At 48.4% G+C, this 16,843-nt stretch overlaps 1 protein-coding gene across 11 annotated transcripts in view; it reads right to left on the reverse strand.

The window, feature by feature from the left end:
- Apbb2 (amyloid beta precursor protein binding family B member 2) overlaps nucleotides 1-16,843 on the reverse strand; it is a 304,656-nt gene that overhangs the window by 12,684 nt on the left and 275,129 nt on the right. For 8 of the 11 annotated variants that reach the window (XM_063240604.1, XM_005004490.4, XM_005004489.4 and 5 more), the window contains 3 exons: nucleotides 4,144-4,258; nucleotides 1,814-1,901; nucleotides 1,088-1,171 (listed from right to left, as the gene is read on the reverse strand). In XM_063240604.1, coding sequence (XP_063096674.1) covers nucleotides 1,088-1,171; nucleotides 1,814-1,901; nucleotides 4,144-4,258 — 287 coding nt within the window. Of the gene's footprint in view, nucleotides 1-1,087; nucleotides 1,172-1,813; nucleotides 1,902-4,143; nucleotides 4,259-12,896; nucleotides 13,471-16,843 lie in introns of those variants that run through there. The other 3 variants (XM_013154279.3, XM_063240607.1, XM_063240608.1) reach the window with 2 other exon arrangements.

Here is a 16,843-nt window from a genome sequence, read left to right on the forward strand (position 1 = left end):
TTAAGTGTACAATTCAATGGTTCTTAAGTATATTCGCAGAGTGTAACTATCACCAAAATCAATTTTAGAGCATTTTCATCAACCCAAAAGGAAGGCCTGTACCTTTTAGGAGCTATACTCTACTCCAGGCAACCACTTGCTTGCCACTGTCTCTAGATATCTGTCTATTCTGGCCACGTATGCAATCACACGGCATGTGGTTTTTGTGACTGACTTTTTTCACTCGGCTTAACATCCTCAAGGTGCATTCATGCTGCAGCACATTTCAGTACTTTGTTCCTTTCCACCGCCAAATCAAATTCCATTATTTGGAGGCATCATGTTTTAGTTAAACATTTGTCCGTCAATATTCATTTGGATTTTTTTTTAAACTATTATTAACAATGCTGCAAGGAACATCTGTACAAGACACAGCGTGGACAGATGTTTTCATTTCTCTTGGGTAATATGTGCAGAGGCAGAACAGCTGGGTGAAAGGTGATTATGTTCAATTGTTTGAAGCACCACCACCTTGTGTGCCCAAGCAGCTGCATCATGTCCCAGTGCCCTTAGTAGTGCACAGGGGTTCCAATTTCTCCTGGGCTTTTCTAGCCAGGGAAAGACAATGCTACCCAGCTTCTCTTAAGTGTAGTAGAGCTGAGTGACCCAGTTATGTCACCGGGAGGTGAACAGGAGGCTACGGGTCACTTCTGGGTCACAGCCCCTCTGCATCCTTGCTCCCCATCTCCAGACAATAAGACCTGAGGCAGGAGCCCTGGCCCTGGAGACGGAGTCCCACTGGACGGTGGCGGAGAACACCAGTCCTCTGCTTCCATCCCTGGATGGCTGCTTAGAGGAGAAACACACGTCTGTCTTGCAAAGTCCCTGTATGCTGGGCTCACATCCAACCTGCTTAGCCTGTGCCTGTAAAGGCTCATTTGATCAGGAATTTTTTTTTTTTACCACCTCTGGCTGGTGACAGCATGAGGGTTTGATTTCAGACAAGGCAGGGGAGGAACATGATAGACCTCACCCTTGTGGGAAGATGAACTTCTCCCATGAGCCCCTAAACACTGCAAAGTGGAAAGACAACAAAGGTTTTACATACCAACTGGTCTGTCTACAGGTAACATCCCCAAATACTGCACGTGGAACTTCTGGACGAGCTCAGTCTTTGGTGTTGGAAAATCTACTACAGGGAACAAAAGCAATATGTCTTTCTCAGTGCTTCTTGCTTCCCAGTGAAAAGCGGACATCATTCTAGATCTACAAAGTCCAGAACAGTTCCTGTGCCTACTGGTCAGTTTCTGGGTGTCATGTAAGGACCCTTCTTACTCCTGACACTAGGGATCTGTCAGGAGAACATCCTGTCCAACTCCCACTCAAGGCAGCATGTGAAGGCAGCAACTGGCTGTGTCAAGGCTGCTATTCTCTGGTGTGTGCTAAGAACAGCTTTGGATGACGTGCTTGTTAGGTATGGTGATGCTCAAAGAAATTGTAATCACAGGGCACAATCACAGACACAGGAAAAATAACTGAACAATTCCTCAAATAACAATCCACAGTTTCTGACTTAGGCATTTCTTACTTCAGGATACATATGAGCTTAAAGTAACTAATAATAATATTCTTTAATCTTTTCCAAGAGCAACAATATCAACCTGTCCTTTACATCAGACCCTACTGGAACAAAACTGACTCTGCCCCTGCTCTTGTGTTTGTTGAGTTCAATATGTTTTTTTAAGGAGACCCGAAATACCAGAGAAGCAGGTGAGACCCTCTGGTCCCTGTCCAGATGGAGGGCACCTCAGGGAAGGGAGAGGCCCTCACCTACCTTGCAAGGGGACATCGAGATTCACGTTGGTCCTCTCCTGTAGGGAGCTGCAGGCCAGGGCTTTGGCATTCTTCCGCTCGGCCATAATCTAAAGAGTAAGTGGAAACCCAGTTTTGGCTGGTGGTTCAGGCTCCCACATCTTAAGCTGGTCCAGCCAGTGAAAGATTTAAGCTGATTTCACTTCCAAGTTAATTAGTTTTAGTGTACTCCTTGATTCCTGACCCACTTTTCCCTACACACCCAATCTCATTCTTTGGGCATAATCACTGGCCCCTGTCATCTGAAACTTACTTATTTGGAACTTATAGCACTCCTCAGCTGAAAACCCAGCAGGCAATCTTGATGGAGTCCAGCCTGCTGGGCCACAGCAATCACAGGGACACACAGAGGGAGGTATCTGCCCCCATGCTGCCAGATGTGATATTTAGAAAGTCTTTTCAGAGCTCTGGAGACAAAGCACATGGGTTCAAATCCCACCTGTGCCACTCACTAACTGTGTGACCTTGGACAAGCCTCTGGCCTCCTGGGTCTCATTTTCTTGACCACACATGGAGATGACCATGGCACTGTGTCCCAGGGAGGTTCCCTGGGTTAAATGAGTGAGTGCATCAAGCAGTCAGAGAAGGTTTAGAATGTCAGCTGGCATTGTTGTTATTCTCAAACCTTTCCCTTATAGACACTGAAAACTGCAGTGCTCAAGTCCCCATCGGTTACATTTGCTGTGGGCTGAGAGACAGGGAGAAGCCCACCCTTCACTGACCTCGGCAGGAGCCCAGCCTGCACCCCATGGCCAAGCTTTCCACTGCAGGGGAGTAACAGCCACACCACCCGAGCTCCACTGTTCCTGAATCTCCAGATCTGTGCCTGGATGTGGGCAAGAGCACTGATAACAGGAAAGATAGGCTTTTGGGGTACATTCTCTGGGCCAGGTCAGGGACTGGGGGCTTTACACCACAGCCCAGGCTTTGCAGGGAAGGATTATTTTCCTGTGCCAGACATTGCACTCTGCCCAGTGACTGGAACCGAACTTCGCATATAAACGACATTCAACTATATTTGTTGCATGAATGAAGGAGAAAAATGAAAGCTGGAGTTTGCATGTGACATGCTGCCAGTCTCATCAGTGCATGAAAGTGAGCACAGGCTAGGAGAAACACAGTGATCTCTAGAACAGCGCCTGTTCTGCAGGCCCTGCCTGCTGCATGGTCAGAGCAGTAGATTGGTGAGGATTTTACTTTGGCACCTGTGGCTCCATTACTAGGCTGGGCTGCAACCCTGCCGCTGGCCTGGGCTGGGTCTTGCTAGCTCAGTAGAAATTACAGAAGGGGGTCTGGGTAACAAGAGGCGATGGAGAAAATCTTAGATTCTGCCAGTTAAACAAATGTGGGGAATGGAAAGCCTCAGACGAGGGAAGCTGGTGACAGTGTGCTGGGCATCTGGCTGACCACCAAGCACCCCAACACTGGCCTTGGAGTTTAGAGGATAGAGGAGCCCACCACGGGCCAGGAGGATGTCGGGGTCCTTCCACAGCCATGGTGCGCAGTAGGGCTCGTGCCTGAAGGGCAGCGTGGGAGACACTGTCAGGAAGTCCCTCGCTGCTATAGACTGCAGGGAAGTGTTTAGAGGTCCCAGGGGAAAGGTTTCAGGTCAACAAAAAAATGCACAGTGTAACAGCTGGGGTGCTTGGCGGGCGAACAGAGTCCTGGAGAGTCAGAGGCTGTCCTGGAAGGCCAGGGCTGTCACTGTGCAGGATGCTAGAGGTGAGGGGAACAGATAGGAAGTGAGGTGGCCTGGCTGTTCTCACTCCGAGGCTGTGGGACTCTGGTTAAAGAAGCATGGACAGAGACCACGGCCTTGCCTCCCAGCAGGTGAATGAGCTTTCAGGAGCTGCCCTATGTCACTTATCCGGTCAGTGTGTGTTCACAGCAGGCCCAGCTACCGGCACTTCTACACACCTCTGATGGTTTCCTATCATCCTCTCTCTCCTCCTGTCCTGTTCTCTACCTGAGATCACTCTCGGGAGTGCTGTGTTCCCAAAAGGCCCTTTCCCTACTATCCTGGTGACACATGGTCCTGGTGGACTGACCTGTCAAACAATGCACCTCAGGCTGTGGGAATGACACAGTTCTCCACAGTTTGCAGAGAATGCCACTGGGAGCGACACCTGGCTCGCAGCAAGAGCACCTCGGCCTTCGGAAGGAAAGGCTTCTTCATAACATGGGCCCGACCATCTGCTTCTTCCTGAATTCAATCTGCAAGTCAACTGTCTAGCCCTTCTCGTCCCTCTGTCTGCTCAAGGAATGAGAAGAGAGGTGCCCTCACCCACTTACCTTGGAACAGATTTCGTGGAGACTTGTGGCAATGGCTTTTGCTGGTGTATCACATCGAAATACATGACATTTCAAAATTCTCGTGTCTTTATCTCTTGCTACATAAGCAAAATCCCTGTGCAAACAGAAATTTATCAGGATATCAGAAAAGGGTACATTTTATTGACACATACTTTAGTTAGGAACGTTAACAGAGCTAGCAGCCAGCGTGTCAGTGGTGGACAAAGTTTGCAATGATCTTTAAAAAAAATGACAACAGCTAGAGAACACAGAAGCACAATTTTATGGGTATGAGGAATTGGTTTCTAAGTAACAAAACTACAATGTCCTCCAAGTCCTGTTTCTTGGACTCTGGGAATTGCTAACGACACTGAACGAACACTGGAATTTGCAGAACGAACACTGGATTTTACAGTCCATCTGGTGTAAAAACGAACATCACAATTATCCAACAGAACACAGAGTTGGAAGAGCACGAACTGCATGAGTGACATAAAGACAAAGACAGTGTGCAGCCACAGCAAAACAACAGGCTCTGATGTGTGAGCTGGGGATGGCCAGACCCACAGCTGCTGGAGAAAGTCGATGGGCGATCAGAGGGAGCACTGAACACAAAGCCACAGGGGCTGGAATCCCATCAAAGGCATCAGATTTCCATGAATGCTTCTCGCACTTGGGCTCCCGGGGAGACAGCAGCATCCCCGCTCTGTGTCCTGTCAGCTTGGACACCGCGGTGAGCAAGCTCTGTTGGATTTTAGCATTTGTTTTACTGATAAAAAGGATATCGACTATGGTGTTACTTGGCTGCAGAGACATGCAATGCAACTAAATTTCTCCCTGTTAGTACCGGAGGTCAGTGGCTGAAAGGTGAAAGTGTTCATGAAAAATGAACGCTCAGCTTTACCCATCGGTCATGGAACACGATGATGGATCTGCACGTGACCCTGAGCCAGGATACTGTCTGCTGACGGAACTACAGATGAATTTATTCTTAAAGTATTTTTCTTAATGGAAGAATTGGCAGTCTTTTCATAGTCTATGACAAACCCTTTCTTTGAGATAGATAGCCATGGCTTCCTTAGAAAGGCATAAGGATTTCCAGGGAGGCAAATGACCTCACTGGGAAGGGCTAGCTGGAAAAAATGTGAATTCAGGTGAGGAAAGCTGGCGGGAGAGGGACTGCGGAGAAGCCCATCTCTTTGCCTTTCGAATTCTGGGTGGCCGTGGTGGAGGCCTCCTAACCCAGACTCGAGGTCAGGCCATCTCAACTCCCTGCCCTGAGGTCGCCCCACCTAACTGCAGTGTCTGGCCCCCCAATCCCATGATTTAGCTCTGGTAGTGTCCTCTGCACTAGAATCAGACTCCTCAGCCTCCAGCTGCATCTTACACCTGGAAATATCCTGAATATCCCGCCCCCTTTCAGCACTCAGCATTCTGTGCAAGTCCTGACCACACTGCACATCCTCTCCACCCCGCTGCCACTGTCCAGCCAAGGCTGGGAGTGGCTCCTTGCACACACTGAGCTTACACGGGGTTCTAGCAGTGTCTGTCTGTCTTCTCCAAAGCCCCTGAAGCACTGTGAAGATGACTTTGTGCTCACCCATCCCCAGCACTTAGACCAGCCTGCCTATCACAGGGATAGGTCTGCTGAGTGCCTGTTCCTCCCAGAAGTACGGGGCTTGTCCTACCTGCCCCCATTTCCCATGGGGAAAGCTGGCCCTTAGGCTGAGGTGGAATGGGTTCCATGGTGGTGACAGGAGGGCTGGATCTGGGTGAGGAGTGGGGCTTGGTCTCTCAGGGCTGAGCACAGTCTTGCTCCATGCTGGGTTCCTTATCTCAACTACCAGCAAGGTCACTCGAGAAGGAACCACTCACTGTTGGACCCCAAGCTCAGGGCAGCCCTTGTTTTTGGTTCCCTTCCCACTGGCTCTTGCTTCCTGGGTGGATCATACAGTAGCACATACAAGGTCTCACCATACAGCTCTTCCTTTAAAACGTTCACTGTGGGACCATAATTTGTATGTCTTGATGATGGGAGGCAGGATTATCCCATTGAGTGGCATTTCATTAATTTTATTAGTAAAAAAACCGGAAAGTGATTAGATCCATTTGTACCACCAGTACAAGCAGCCCAGTTGGACAGTCATTTGCCCCCCCAACCTCCTGGTATAGTTCTCTAAGGAGTTCTCCCTCTGCTCCAGCAAATGTGGGGCTCCATGTCCACTTGTTGTGAGGTCTTTCCTGTCTTGGGGACCACTGGCCCTCCCTGCACTGTCCAGAGTAGACCCACCTTTTCAGGATGGTCCACCTCCCAGGCGTGCTGGCTCTCTGGTCCTCAGGGCCCTGCCAATGTCTAACTGTTCTCAATACATGAACTCTGCACCCAGGGGCCTGTAAAGATACCCCATCTTCAGTGTGACTGTGCAGGTCTCAGCTGTGTTTGTCCTCATTAAGAGATGGCAGGAAGCAGTCAGAGGGCTGGTGGATCAGGACTCAGCCAACCCGATTTCCAGTCTCATTCCTGGTCCTCCTTAGGTACATAGGTACATCCCACATCCTCCAAACATCCAAAAAGTGAAATCCCAAACTTTTTTGGGCACTGACATGATGCTACAAGTAGAAAATTTCATACCAAGAAACTTTGTTTCGTGGACAAAATTATTCAAAATATTGGATAAAATTACCTTCAGGTTATGTACACTGGTTATATATGAAACAAATAGATTTCATATTTAGACCTGGGCCCCATTTCCAAATCATCTCTTAATATAGATGCTAATTCCAAAATTTGAAAAAATAATCCCAAATCTGTAACACTGCTAGTCCCAAGCATCTCTGATAAAGGCTACTCAAACTGCACAACCTTGTGCATAGAATTCAACATCATCTTGAAGTGAAGGGGTTGAAAAACTCAATTTCCAAGGTCCCTCCCTGGCTCTGCCATCCTCTGATGTAAGCTTCCAAGGCCTTACACTCTCCGTGACCCCGACAGTCCTCTTTCTGCCTCTGGGCTCAAGCTCACCAACAGGGGCAGGAGCAGACTCTGGCCGGTGGGCAGCAGGCCATCCTAGCGAACCACAGCTGTGCATTCTCTCTTCTTTCACACGTAACCCACTATACATAATTTTAAAACTTATTATTATTAATCTTCATTTTGTGTTTGCTCCAGGAATGGTGATGAATGCCTTCCGGGTAACCATCTGGAGCCCCCATCTTTCCAAAGGAGAAATTTAGAAGCCTCAGGCTTTTGGGGAACGATTTCACATACTTCAGTTTTTCCTGAAAGCATCTTTATCTTTCCCCAGTTCTTCTCAGGTACCAGGCTACTAGAGGAAGGGGGCAGAAACCCGGGGGACCAGTAACGAGCCCTCCATAGACTGCACCGGCTGCCCATGCAGAAACAAGTTTTTTGTTTTTTCTGTCTGCAGAGGCCAAGAGATGTGTATGACGCCTATCTTCCCCATAGAGTACATCCTGAGTTCCCTTAAAACAGCTGACAGCCCTCAGCTCCATCGCGGGGGGTCTGCAGGATGCAGTGAGGATTTTCCCACTGGAGCAGGGACAGCTCTGTGCACTGTGAAGGACACAGCCATCGAATCTGTTAATGAGCAGGCTGAAATCCAAATGCCACTTAACTGGCTGCTTTCAATTTGTCATTGTTCACCTGACTTCTGAAGAAGGCTGCTGTGGCTGACACCATGCTGACTACCCTTGTGCCGCTAAGGGGTTCCTGCCCTAATCCCTGTAGTCTAGGACAGGCCCTTTGCAGATGTGCTAGACTGTGGCTCTCCAGACATTACCTGGATTACCTGAGTGGGCCAGTGGAATCTGGACGGAAGGGGGAGTGGATCATCCCACAGGGTCTCTAGAGAGAAGGCAATCTGGCTGAGATGGTGATCTCCCCCCACCCAAAGATCCTTTTTGAACTTCTGACCTCCAGAATTGTTGCTGTAAGACACTTAAGCTTGAAATAATTTACTACAGCAGCATCAGGAAACCAATACAGCGGCCATTTGGCTCTGTATTTTAACTACATTATGATATGGCATTTAAGATTTACATTTTTTAAAATACTGAATTTGATTCACTCCTGCGGTAAGGGGTGGTGGTGTGGCTGTGAGGATGGTACCCAGGACTTTAGCTGTCTGTGTGGCGCCTTGCACCCAGCTAGGACTCTGGCCCTCACTCTGGCCCACTCGAGCTTCTAACATCACATGTACATGGCTGGCGTGCTGCAGATAGGTCCTTCTGGTGGAAGCAAGTGGGCCGAGGGAAGGAGGATATTTAGGGGCTGCTTCTGTGGTCCAGGTGTGGGAGCACGAGTCAGGACTGAGCAAAGTCAGCTTCTGAGAGAACCCGGGACAGGACGCTGATGGAAAAGGCACTGGGAGGATGATGGTGGGGCAGACTGGTGTGCAGGTGAGGGAGACCACTAAGAACCACCCTGAGGTCTCTGCTAGGTCAACTGATCTAGGGCCGTGGCTGAGTAGGGGGACAAATAAACGGGAAGCACTGGAGGCCACGAGGAGGAAGCCAACCACACAGATGGGTAGGTGAACACTTGGTCCCCGAGCTCAGGCCTCGGGTCTGGGTGGGAGACATGGATCTGGGGCAGCTGAAGTCAGAGGCAGAGATGAGTGGGGAAGATGAAAGCGGCTACACAGGGGCCAGACAGACATTCAAAGACTTCTCTGAAGTAAAAGGGGCCAATGACAACGACGAGGATGAGTCCTAGGGAAGGGGACTCGGAAGGCCCAAGAAAGGCTGAGTCCAAAGCCATAAAGGAAAGGGTGGTTCTGGGAGGAGGGACCAAGCAGTAAGAGACACTTGTCATGGCACCAGCCACACAGGGCCCAGAGAGGCTCTAACACCATGTGGGGGACAGAGGCTGGCCAGGCAAATGCAGGGACAGGTTAGGAACCATCACAAGGCTCCCTACCACTCCTACCTCTCTCCTCCGATGAGGGCAGAACTGGCTTCCACAGAGCCATGTGTCCCAGCTTGGAGAGATGGCACTGGGTCCCACACACAGCCATGCACCCTCCGAGGACCCAGGACCTCGCCTACAAAACCATGCAGCAGGCCTCCCTGGTTGGCAAGCCCCAGGCAGAACATGGCTCCTATTTTTCTGCCCATTCTTTCTGGTCAGCTGGCTGAGATGCTCTGCCTGGCCCTCAGTAACAGGAGTCATTTTTGTCCTTTGTCCCCCTAACACTATGTGCAATACAGGGCCAGAAGCCCTTTGCAAAATGAGCTGCTGGACCCCTGTGGAGTCTCATTTCATTTGTTTCCTGCATTGGTAGGGGTCAAGCATTGTCCTTCCAAAACAAGGAACCTTGTTTTAAAAGGTCTGCAGCTGTAGCTTCTTAGGTTTCCTTGTTAAACCATTAACAGAAGCTGGAACCAGGAACCAACTACCTTCTCCCATCTGATTATTGAGCTCTTGTGTTGCTACCTTTTTTGTTGTTGCTGTTTCTGTCCTTTTTCTATTTCCCCCAGAGGACCAGCCTTAAGTTCTGCTGCAGAAAAATGTCAGCAATAAAGACATCTTTGACAGCCTCAAATTTCTTAATGGCAAAGTAAAAGGACCAAAGATTGCTTTTATTTTTCTGAATTGTACCACAGTCCCATCTCCCTCTAGGGGCTTGATCCATCTTTATAAAATGAATGAATAAACAATTCTTTCTTCAAATGGATTCTAGCGGGAAGGGAAAAAGAACAAAACAAACACCAGCCACCACAGAAAACCTCACCCTTTCCCTAAATCTCTCCCCTGCCTTGTAGGGTAAGTGGACTTTGCTTATGTGTTCACTTCTTCCTCAACTTCAAGAGGTGGCCTATCAGCTGTCACACAGGCTGACTTTTCAAAGCCCCTTCTTCAGCCTCGATTCCTAGAAGACCTAGAATAGGGAAGGAATGAAAAATATTTCCTTCAGGTATCAGCCTGTCCTGTTGTTGGAAGGCTCCCAGTCAACCAAAATATACATATTTTTAAAATGAGAAATTGACACTTGCCTCCCTGCAACCACTGCTGGCTAGATCTAGTTCTGCTTTGCGGGGAGAACAAGCTGACCTCGTCAGCTACCTGGCAGCCCGGGAATGGGATGACCATCCTCTGCTCACCCTATCAGCACACCCTCCGTTCACTCTCTCCACAGCTCCTGTCGCTGGTCCTTACCCAGTCTGCACCATGTGATAACACCTGTCATGTAAGTCATATTTGCTCAGGTCACATACATGCTTTTACGTGGGGAATCTGAAGGGTGGTACAGGACAGGTATCTGACAAATGGCAGTTATTATTAAGAGGGAAGAGAAGGCCCACTTTGAAATACTGTCTCCTTATCCATGAAGATGTTCTAATAAATGTCTGTCTGAATTGCATGGAGACTTCGTAAAATTATTCCAATTACCCTTTTTTACCAAAGTTGCCGCCAGCACAGAGTGAAGGTCCCACCTGAATCAAGGGTAAAGCAGCAACAATGTGACTGGTCTGAACAGGCGTTTCTAGCTCTCTTTGATACAGGGCTCTCTCTCTGTTTCATCTACACAGGGCCGGGTGTGGATTCCACGTGGGGACTTGGAAAGGGGCCCACAGGAGGTCCCAGTGTAATTACAGGGCTCCGGGGCTCTGCCAAACTGTGGTTAACAAGATATTCAAGGTCTGGAAGAAAAATGAGTCCCATTGCCAAGACACTCTGTTTTTTTTCTGGTTTATACTTTAAAAAGCTTTTTGTGGAGTACCTTTTGCGGACTGTGAGGGGAGAGAACCAGGCCTCACCAGGAGGTGATCCCCACCTGGAAACCGTATCATTTTCATTATTTTTCTGGGTTGGGTTTTATTCTCTTTGGTTTTGTTTGATTATGTTAAATCTGAAGGCAGGAGCAGCTGTTTAAAAGATAGCAAGCATATCATGGTAGCCACTTTGGATTTACTATTAGCTTATTTTGAAGTCCTTTATTGCATTTACTGTTTTGTTTCTCTTGTGTCTGCTCTATTCTGTTCTGTTTGCCTGAAGGTACCTGCAGCTATTTTGAGGACAAGAGGCATTATGGTAACTATTGCTGATTCCCTAAGGTTTTGAAGTCCCGTATCACTTATACTAGTTTATCTTGATTGGTTATCCTCTCTATAATAAAATAAAAGTCTTTTGCACAGAAAGCAAAAAAAAAAAAAAAGCTTGTTGCGGGGACAGAAGGGACAGGGAAGGGAGGAAGGGCACAAAACAGCTCATCTTCCTACATGGCCAACCCAGAATGCCTGTTTCTGGTGGTATTTTTCTTTTGCATTTTGCCCACTATCACATGCACCACACACGTGAGCATCCCTAATCTCATGAAGCTCAGCCTGCAGCTTTTTTTTTCCTCCTTTACAAACCTGAGAAGAGACTGCGTTCTGAAACTCTGAAAGAGGCATCCCGGCAGCTCAGTACTTGGGTGCACATACTTTCTTCACCGGGAATTCTTCGGCAGGCACCACCGTGAGATGCCCACTGTGTAAGCAGCAGATCTGAAGTGTGCCCACCTGTAATTATCAGTATCGTTTGGGCAACCAGCATTTATTTGCACCCCTCGCTTGCTGTCAATATTCAGAGCAGCTGTTTCCTGGGAGGAGACCTGGGTTCATAGAGAGAGCAGGGACTAACAGGACCTGCAAATCTCCTCCTGCAGACTCCAGCAGCGCTTGGCCCATCCGCAGGTGAGAGAGCATAGGACCCCACACCCAGCCCTGGTCCTCCAGAGCCACCTCCCTGTGCCCTGACCTCCTCAAAGGCCTAAGTTCTCCTAGTCACACCTCTGCAAGTCCACTCTTGGGTGTGTGTCTCACCCATCCACATGCCCTAGCAATGCCAACAGCTCATGGCCCGGGGAGAAACGGCTGCCAGGCTGGATGGTCAGGGCAGGAAACTGTAGTAAACATTGGCAGGCAGAAGTCTTATCTCCATTTTCCAGCTCCCAGCCAGCCAAGGAGTTCATCCGAGAGCAACTCCCACACCAAGAGCGGGCTGGCTTAGTGTCTGTTGGCTTTGCCCAGCAGTAACCACAGCCATTCTTTCAAGGAGAAAAACCTCAGAATTCCCTTCTTCTCTTGAAAATGGAATTTTTAAAAAATGAAGTGATAGAACTAGAGAATGGAGGCTTAAAGCTTCCAAATACCCAACGGGCAGCTGACATTCAGAGCGCCTGAAAAAGGCACCTGAGGTCTAAATATGGTTCGTTTCATGCTTACATGCACTCCATAGTTCTTTCTCCTGGGTGGCAACGGAGTAGAAGTCCATATATTTTGGCTAATAATTGATAATGAAATTGACTCAGTGCTTCTGTATAGTAGGCTAATGTCAAACATTATCATCAGAACTCTAGAAGACACATACGCGTTAATGTTAATCGAGGAGTACAAAAATTCTCCTTGTATAACACGATGCGGAGTCCAAGCATTTCTGTCCCACTTACTCCCTAGCATGCTGATCAGGGTTTTCAACTATTAGTAATCAGTGACTGACCCCGCTACCGTAACTGCTGACCCATCACCTTCCCCAAATAGGGCCACACCCAGCAGAGGACCAGGCCCCAGATGCAGCTCCAGGCTCTGTTGTAAATGGTGGACACAAACGGTTAAACAACATGAAACAAAATTCTGCCTGTCAAAGGCAAGGACGGTTGTGAGGATGGTGATGCGTATGGAGAAAGCAAGTGAGCTCTGCCAGACACGAAGACACCACAAAGGGGAAGAAGTGAAAATCGGCCGGTTACCTCTCTCTGAATCCGGGAAGGCGTGAGGGAACAGAACAGAAACAACACGTTAGCATTCACACTGCATCCGGCAAATAACACAGCAACTCTGAGCACTGACAGCCCATCTTATTTCCAACTTTGCAGCAATTAATAGCCCTCTGGTGCTTATTTTAGCTGAACTCGATCCCCCAGAAGAGTGTATTCTGAGCCGTGTTATGATGAAGCCAAGAGATTCCAGCTGACTTTACAGAGGCCACATGTCAACTGGGGGAGGTAATCAAGCTGAAAATATCACAGTCAAATACAGAAAACTGCAGTAAACATGGGCAGAGGACTTGACTTCCCTTTCCACCTCTACCTGCTCCTGATAAACCGCAACAATGACTCGTTCACAAGGTTTTGACATTCTATTAGAGCCACAATATGGAAACTGGGGTACCTGTGTGAAATGCAGCTCTGTTCAGGGCAGCAGCGGAAGGTCAAGGGCAGAGATAGGAGGGAGCCAGCAGACCCCAGACCCAAGGGAAGGGCGACAGGGAAGGGAGGAGAGCAGAGGAGCTGGAGCAGCCTGGGGTTCGGAGGTGGCACGGTTTGGTTTCGTCCCCAGAGCTGCCTAGAGCTGTCAGGGACGCTGATGAAAACCCCTAAAACCTGACTTACAGCACTCACCACTCCCTTCTATTCTTGTCCCAGCCAACCTGGAAGGGCCCCAGGGCAGGTCCCCCAGAGGAGTGACACTCACGTGTCATACACAGACTGGATGGAAGAGGAATGCAGGCCAGACAACAGAGACAAGAAGAAAGCCACGGTCACAGAGGTTGCTGTGCCCTGCTGTCCCTGGCAGCTGGGGTCACGGAGCGGCCAGCAGGGCCTGTGGGGCCGAGGAGAGCTAATATCATGGTGTGAGTGCCCTACACACCAGACAGTGAACCATGCAGCCATGAGGCAGAAAGGCAGAGCTGTGCACCTGGATGCAGCCAATGGCATGACACACTGTGACATGGGGGAACAACCAATGAGCCCAGTTATGTGGTCTCAAGAGAAAACCAACACAAGGTTCAGCAAGTATTTTAATATACGGTGGGATTACAGGCACGTGATACCTCACTCAGGTTAACAATCATCCTTATCTATTGAGCTCTGGCGACATGCAGAGCCAGTATTACTGTTGTCACTGACGAATGAAAAAACAAGTTCAGAGAGGTTGAGGAAGTTGGTCAAAGTTGCACAGCTAATACTGGTGAAGATGGGCTGATTACAGGCTGCAGGACTCTAATTCTAGTCTTCCTTCATGTACCTTTAATTGGTGCCTCACACTTCTACACAACTCTGCAGACCCCTCTAATGATTTGTCTCCCAAGTAATAATCCCAGAAAGAGTCCTTATGCATAGATGCACAAGGCAGGTCTGAAGAAGACTTGGGAAAAAATTTGGGACATCAGGGAACAAGATACTTGCAGCCCTGCCTCTGGAGAACCACTGTGGAGAGGGGAGGCGGACAGGCCGAGCTCCTCTGGACTGTGTACTCACCTTTTCTTGTCCACTCCATGCCCAGTTCCTGAGCTAGGAGTGTGCTCCTGTGACAGATTCCTCATCAGTGCAAGGACAAGGACACTGGCTCAGGACCACCACAGGAAGTGTACAGAGCACAGCAGGGATGACCTGCATTGTACAAACTGTGACCCCAAACTCATTGGGTGGGTTCAGGCACCAGCAGGACCGTGCTGGGCAGCACTGGAGATGGACTCTTTGAGGCAGAGCAATCACCTGGGGAAGGGACTGTGGCCTCTTGCACACTTGCTGGACACCACCTCAAAGGAGGACATGGAGTCACCTCCCCTTCGGTTCCCGCTGCACCTCCTGGGCCCCACCTAGGGAAGTCGATCCCTGGCAGCAATTCAGTTAACAGCAAAGGGTGCAAAGGCCTTGATTCTATCCCAGGTCAAGCACACAGCTGTGTCCCCTCGAGCAGGTCACCAAGCTTCCCTGAGCTTGGCTGGGCCTTCCTACCCCATATGAGAAGCTCTAGCTACCTCTTAGCATCCAGATTGTTATCAGGAAAAGACGTCAGACTCTGATGACGGAGGAGAATGAGCAAGTAACATTCTTTGAAAAGTTCTTGGTTTATGCTTTAATTTCTGACTCCTAATAAAAATACTTGTGTCTAAAAACAGCCCAATAATCCTGAATCTAATGACTTGAGAATACAATCAGTTTCTTCTGTGTACCATTGTGACGGCTGCCTGGGACATTTTAAATCAGACCCACTGCCAATTAATCACGTAAGGAAATGACTAATATATAATCACTATGTTTCTCCCTAAAGGCAGAACTGAGAAAAAAGACTCAAAAACTTCGAACATTGTTAATTCTTTGGGGATTAATAGACACTGCTTGATTTAAGTGTGAGGTGAAAACTGGCCATAAATTCTCTGAAATATCATTCAAAAACCCACAAGGGTCACAGATAGTGGCAGCTGTTCTGCCTAATTTAACACCTTGCAAATTTGCTAGAAAAAAGAAAGCCATGAGCCCAAAGTTGAGCTTCTGCACAAGACAAGCCATTCTGTGAGCGTAGAGGTTAAATTTAGAGTTGGACACAAGCACGCTCCCTTTCCTCTGTACAAGATGCCAGTAGAGAGAATTAAACCCTAAGATTAATTCCTCTGGCACTGCACACACCAAGGCTGCCTGATCAGCACGCTCTCGGGGCTGCTCCTCGGGAAACTGAACGCATGAGTAATTGGCAATGTTTTCCTGCAAATAAGCAGGAAATAACAGAACTCCTGGCAGGTAACCAGGCATCAAATGATAGGAAATTCCTAAGATACAAAAGCAGCAAAGGCACACACACCAGAATGACAAAGTCTATCCTGCCTTTTTAGAAGAGGATACTGCAGTTTCCTCCCTCCCTGGGCTGGCCACCTTCTTCTTAGGCAACACACAGTGCCCACTTCTCACGCTGGGCACACAGGTAAGGCCTTTTCAGTGCCCTGCCCGGCTCACAGCCACTTCTGTAGAACTCTATGATGCATGGTCCTTGAACTCAGGCTCTTCATAATGAGCTATATCCCTAGGCCTTTTAAAAAACGTTTCACTTTGAGACAGGGTCTAACATGATAAATTGCCCAAGCGAGGTTTGAACGTGTGACCCTCCTACCTCAATCTCCCAGAGTGCTGGGACAACAGGAACAAAACACTATGCCTGGCTGCATACCACTGTTTGATGCTTGTCTATAGTGCAAATTCTTACACTGGCTTCCATACCTGATTTATTTTCTCCCTCACCTTCATGCTTCCTCCTTTTGTGATTGACATTTATTGGCAGTTTGCCCTTGGTTTGGGGTCTTGGTCTCTTTGTTCTTCAGTTTCTACATCTGTGAAGGGGCACAATAGTGGAGCTTACATTCTAAGAGAGCTGTAGGGACTGCATACGAGTTAATCCATGGAGAACTTTATATTGCAGGAGTGGCTCATGGTGTACATTTGTGCAGATTAGGCTTGGGGTCACTTTGACAAGGTCGGAGGCTGGCCCAGGAAACATTCCTAAATTTTTTGAATCATGCCATCTTTTGGAATCTGATGACACCATTCCAGAAAAAAAATGTGCATGGATTCACAATTTCACATGTAAATTTGATGGGTGCTGGAGCTGGAAAATTTCATTGATTCTGAAATTCATTTTTGGATCCCTGTAGAAACTGCACCCTGCAGGTGAAGGACATCATAACTGAAATGAATACCAAATTGATACAAATTTCCCATCTGGATTCTGGTGGAATTCAGAGGCCTCAGCTCAGGGAAACGGCCTGTCCTTCCAAGGACCAAAACGTGATAGGAACACCTGCCTGCGACCAACTGTGCTTCCCTTTCCAAAGCAAGCTCCCCTCCTACCCGCCCAAGGTACCATGCAGAGTCACAGACATTAACAGGTGACCAGGGAGTCAGAATTCCAACCCAGTTAA

The sequence above is a fragment of the Cavia porcellus genome, unplaced genomic scaffold (assembly GCF_034190915.1).
Source record: "Cavia porcellus strain 051 isolate PalLab524CR breed Dunkin Hartley unplaced genomic scaffold, mCavPor4.1 scaffold_30, whole genome shotgun sequence".
Lineage (NCBI taxonomy): Eukaryota > Metazoa > Chordata > Mammalia > Rodentia > Caviidae > Cavia > Cavia porcellus.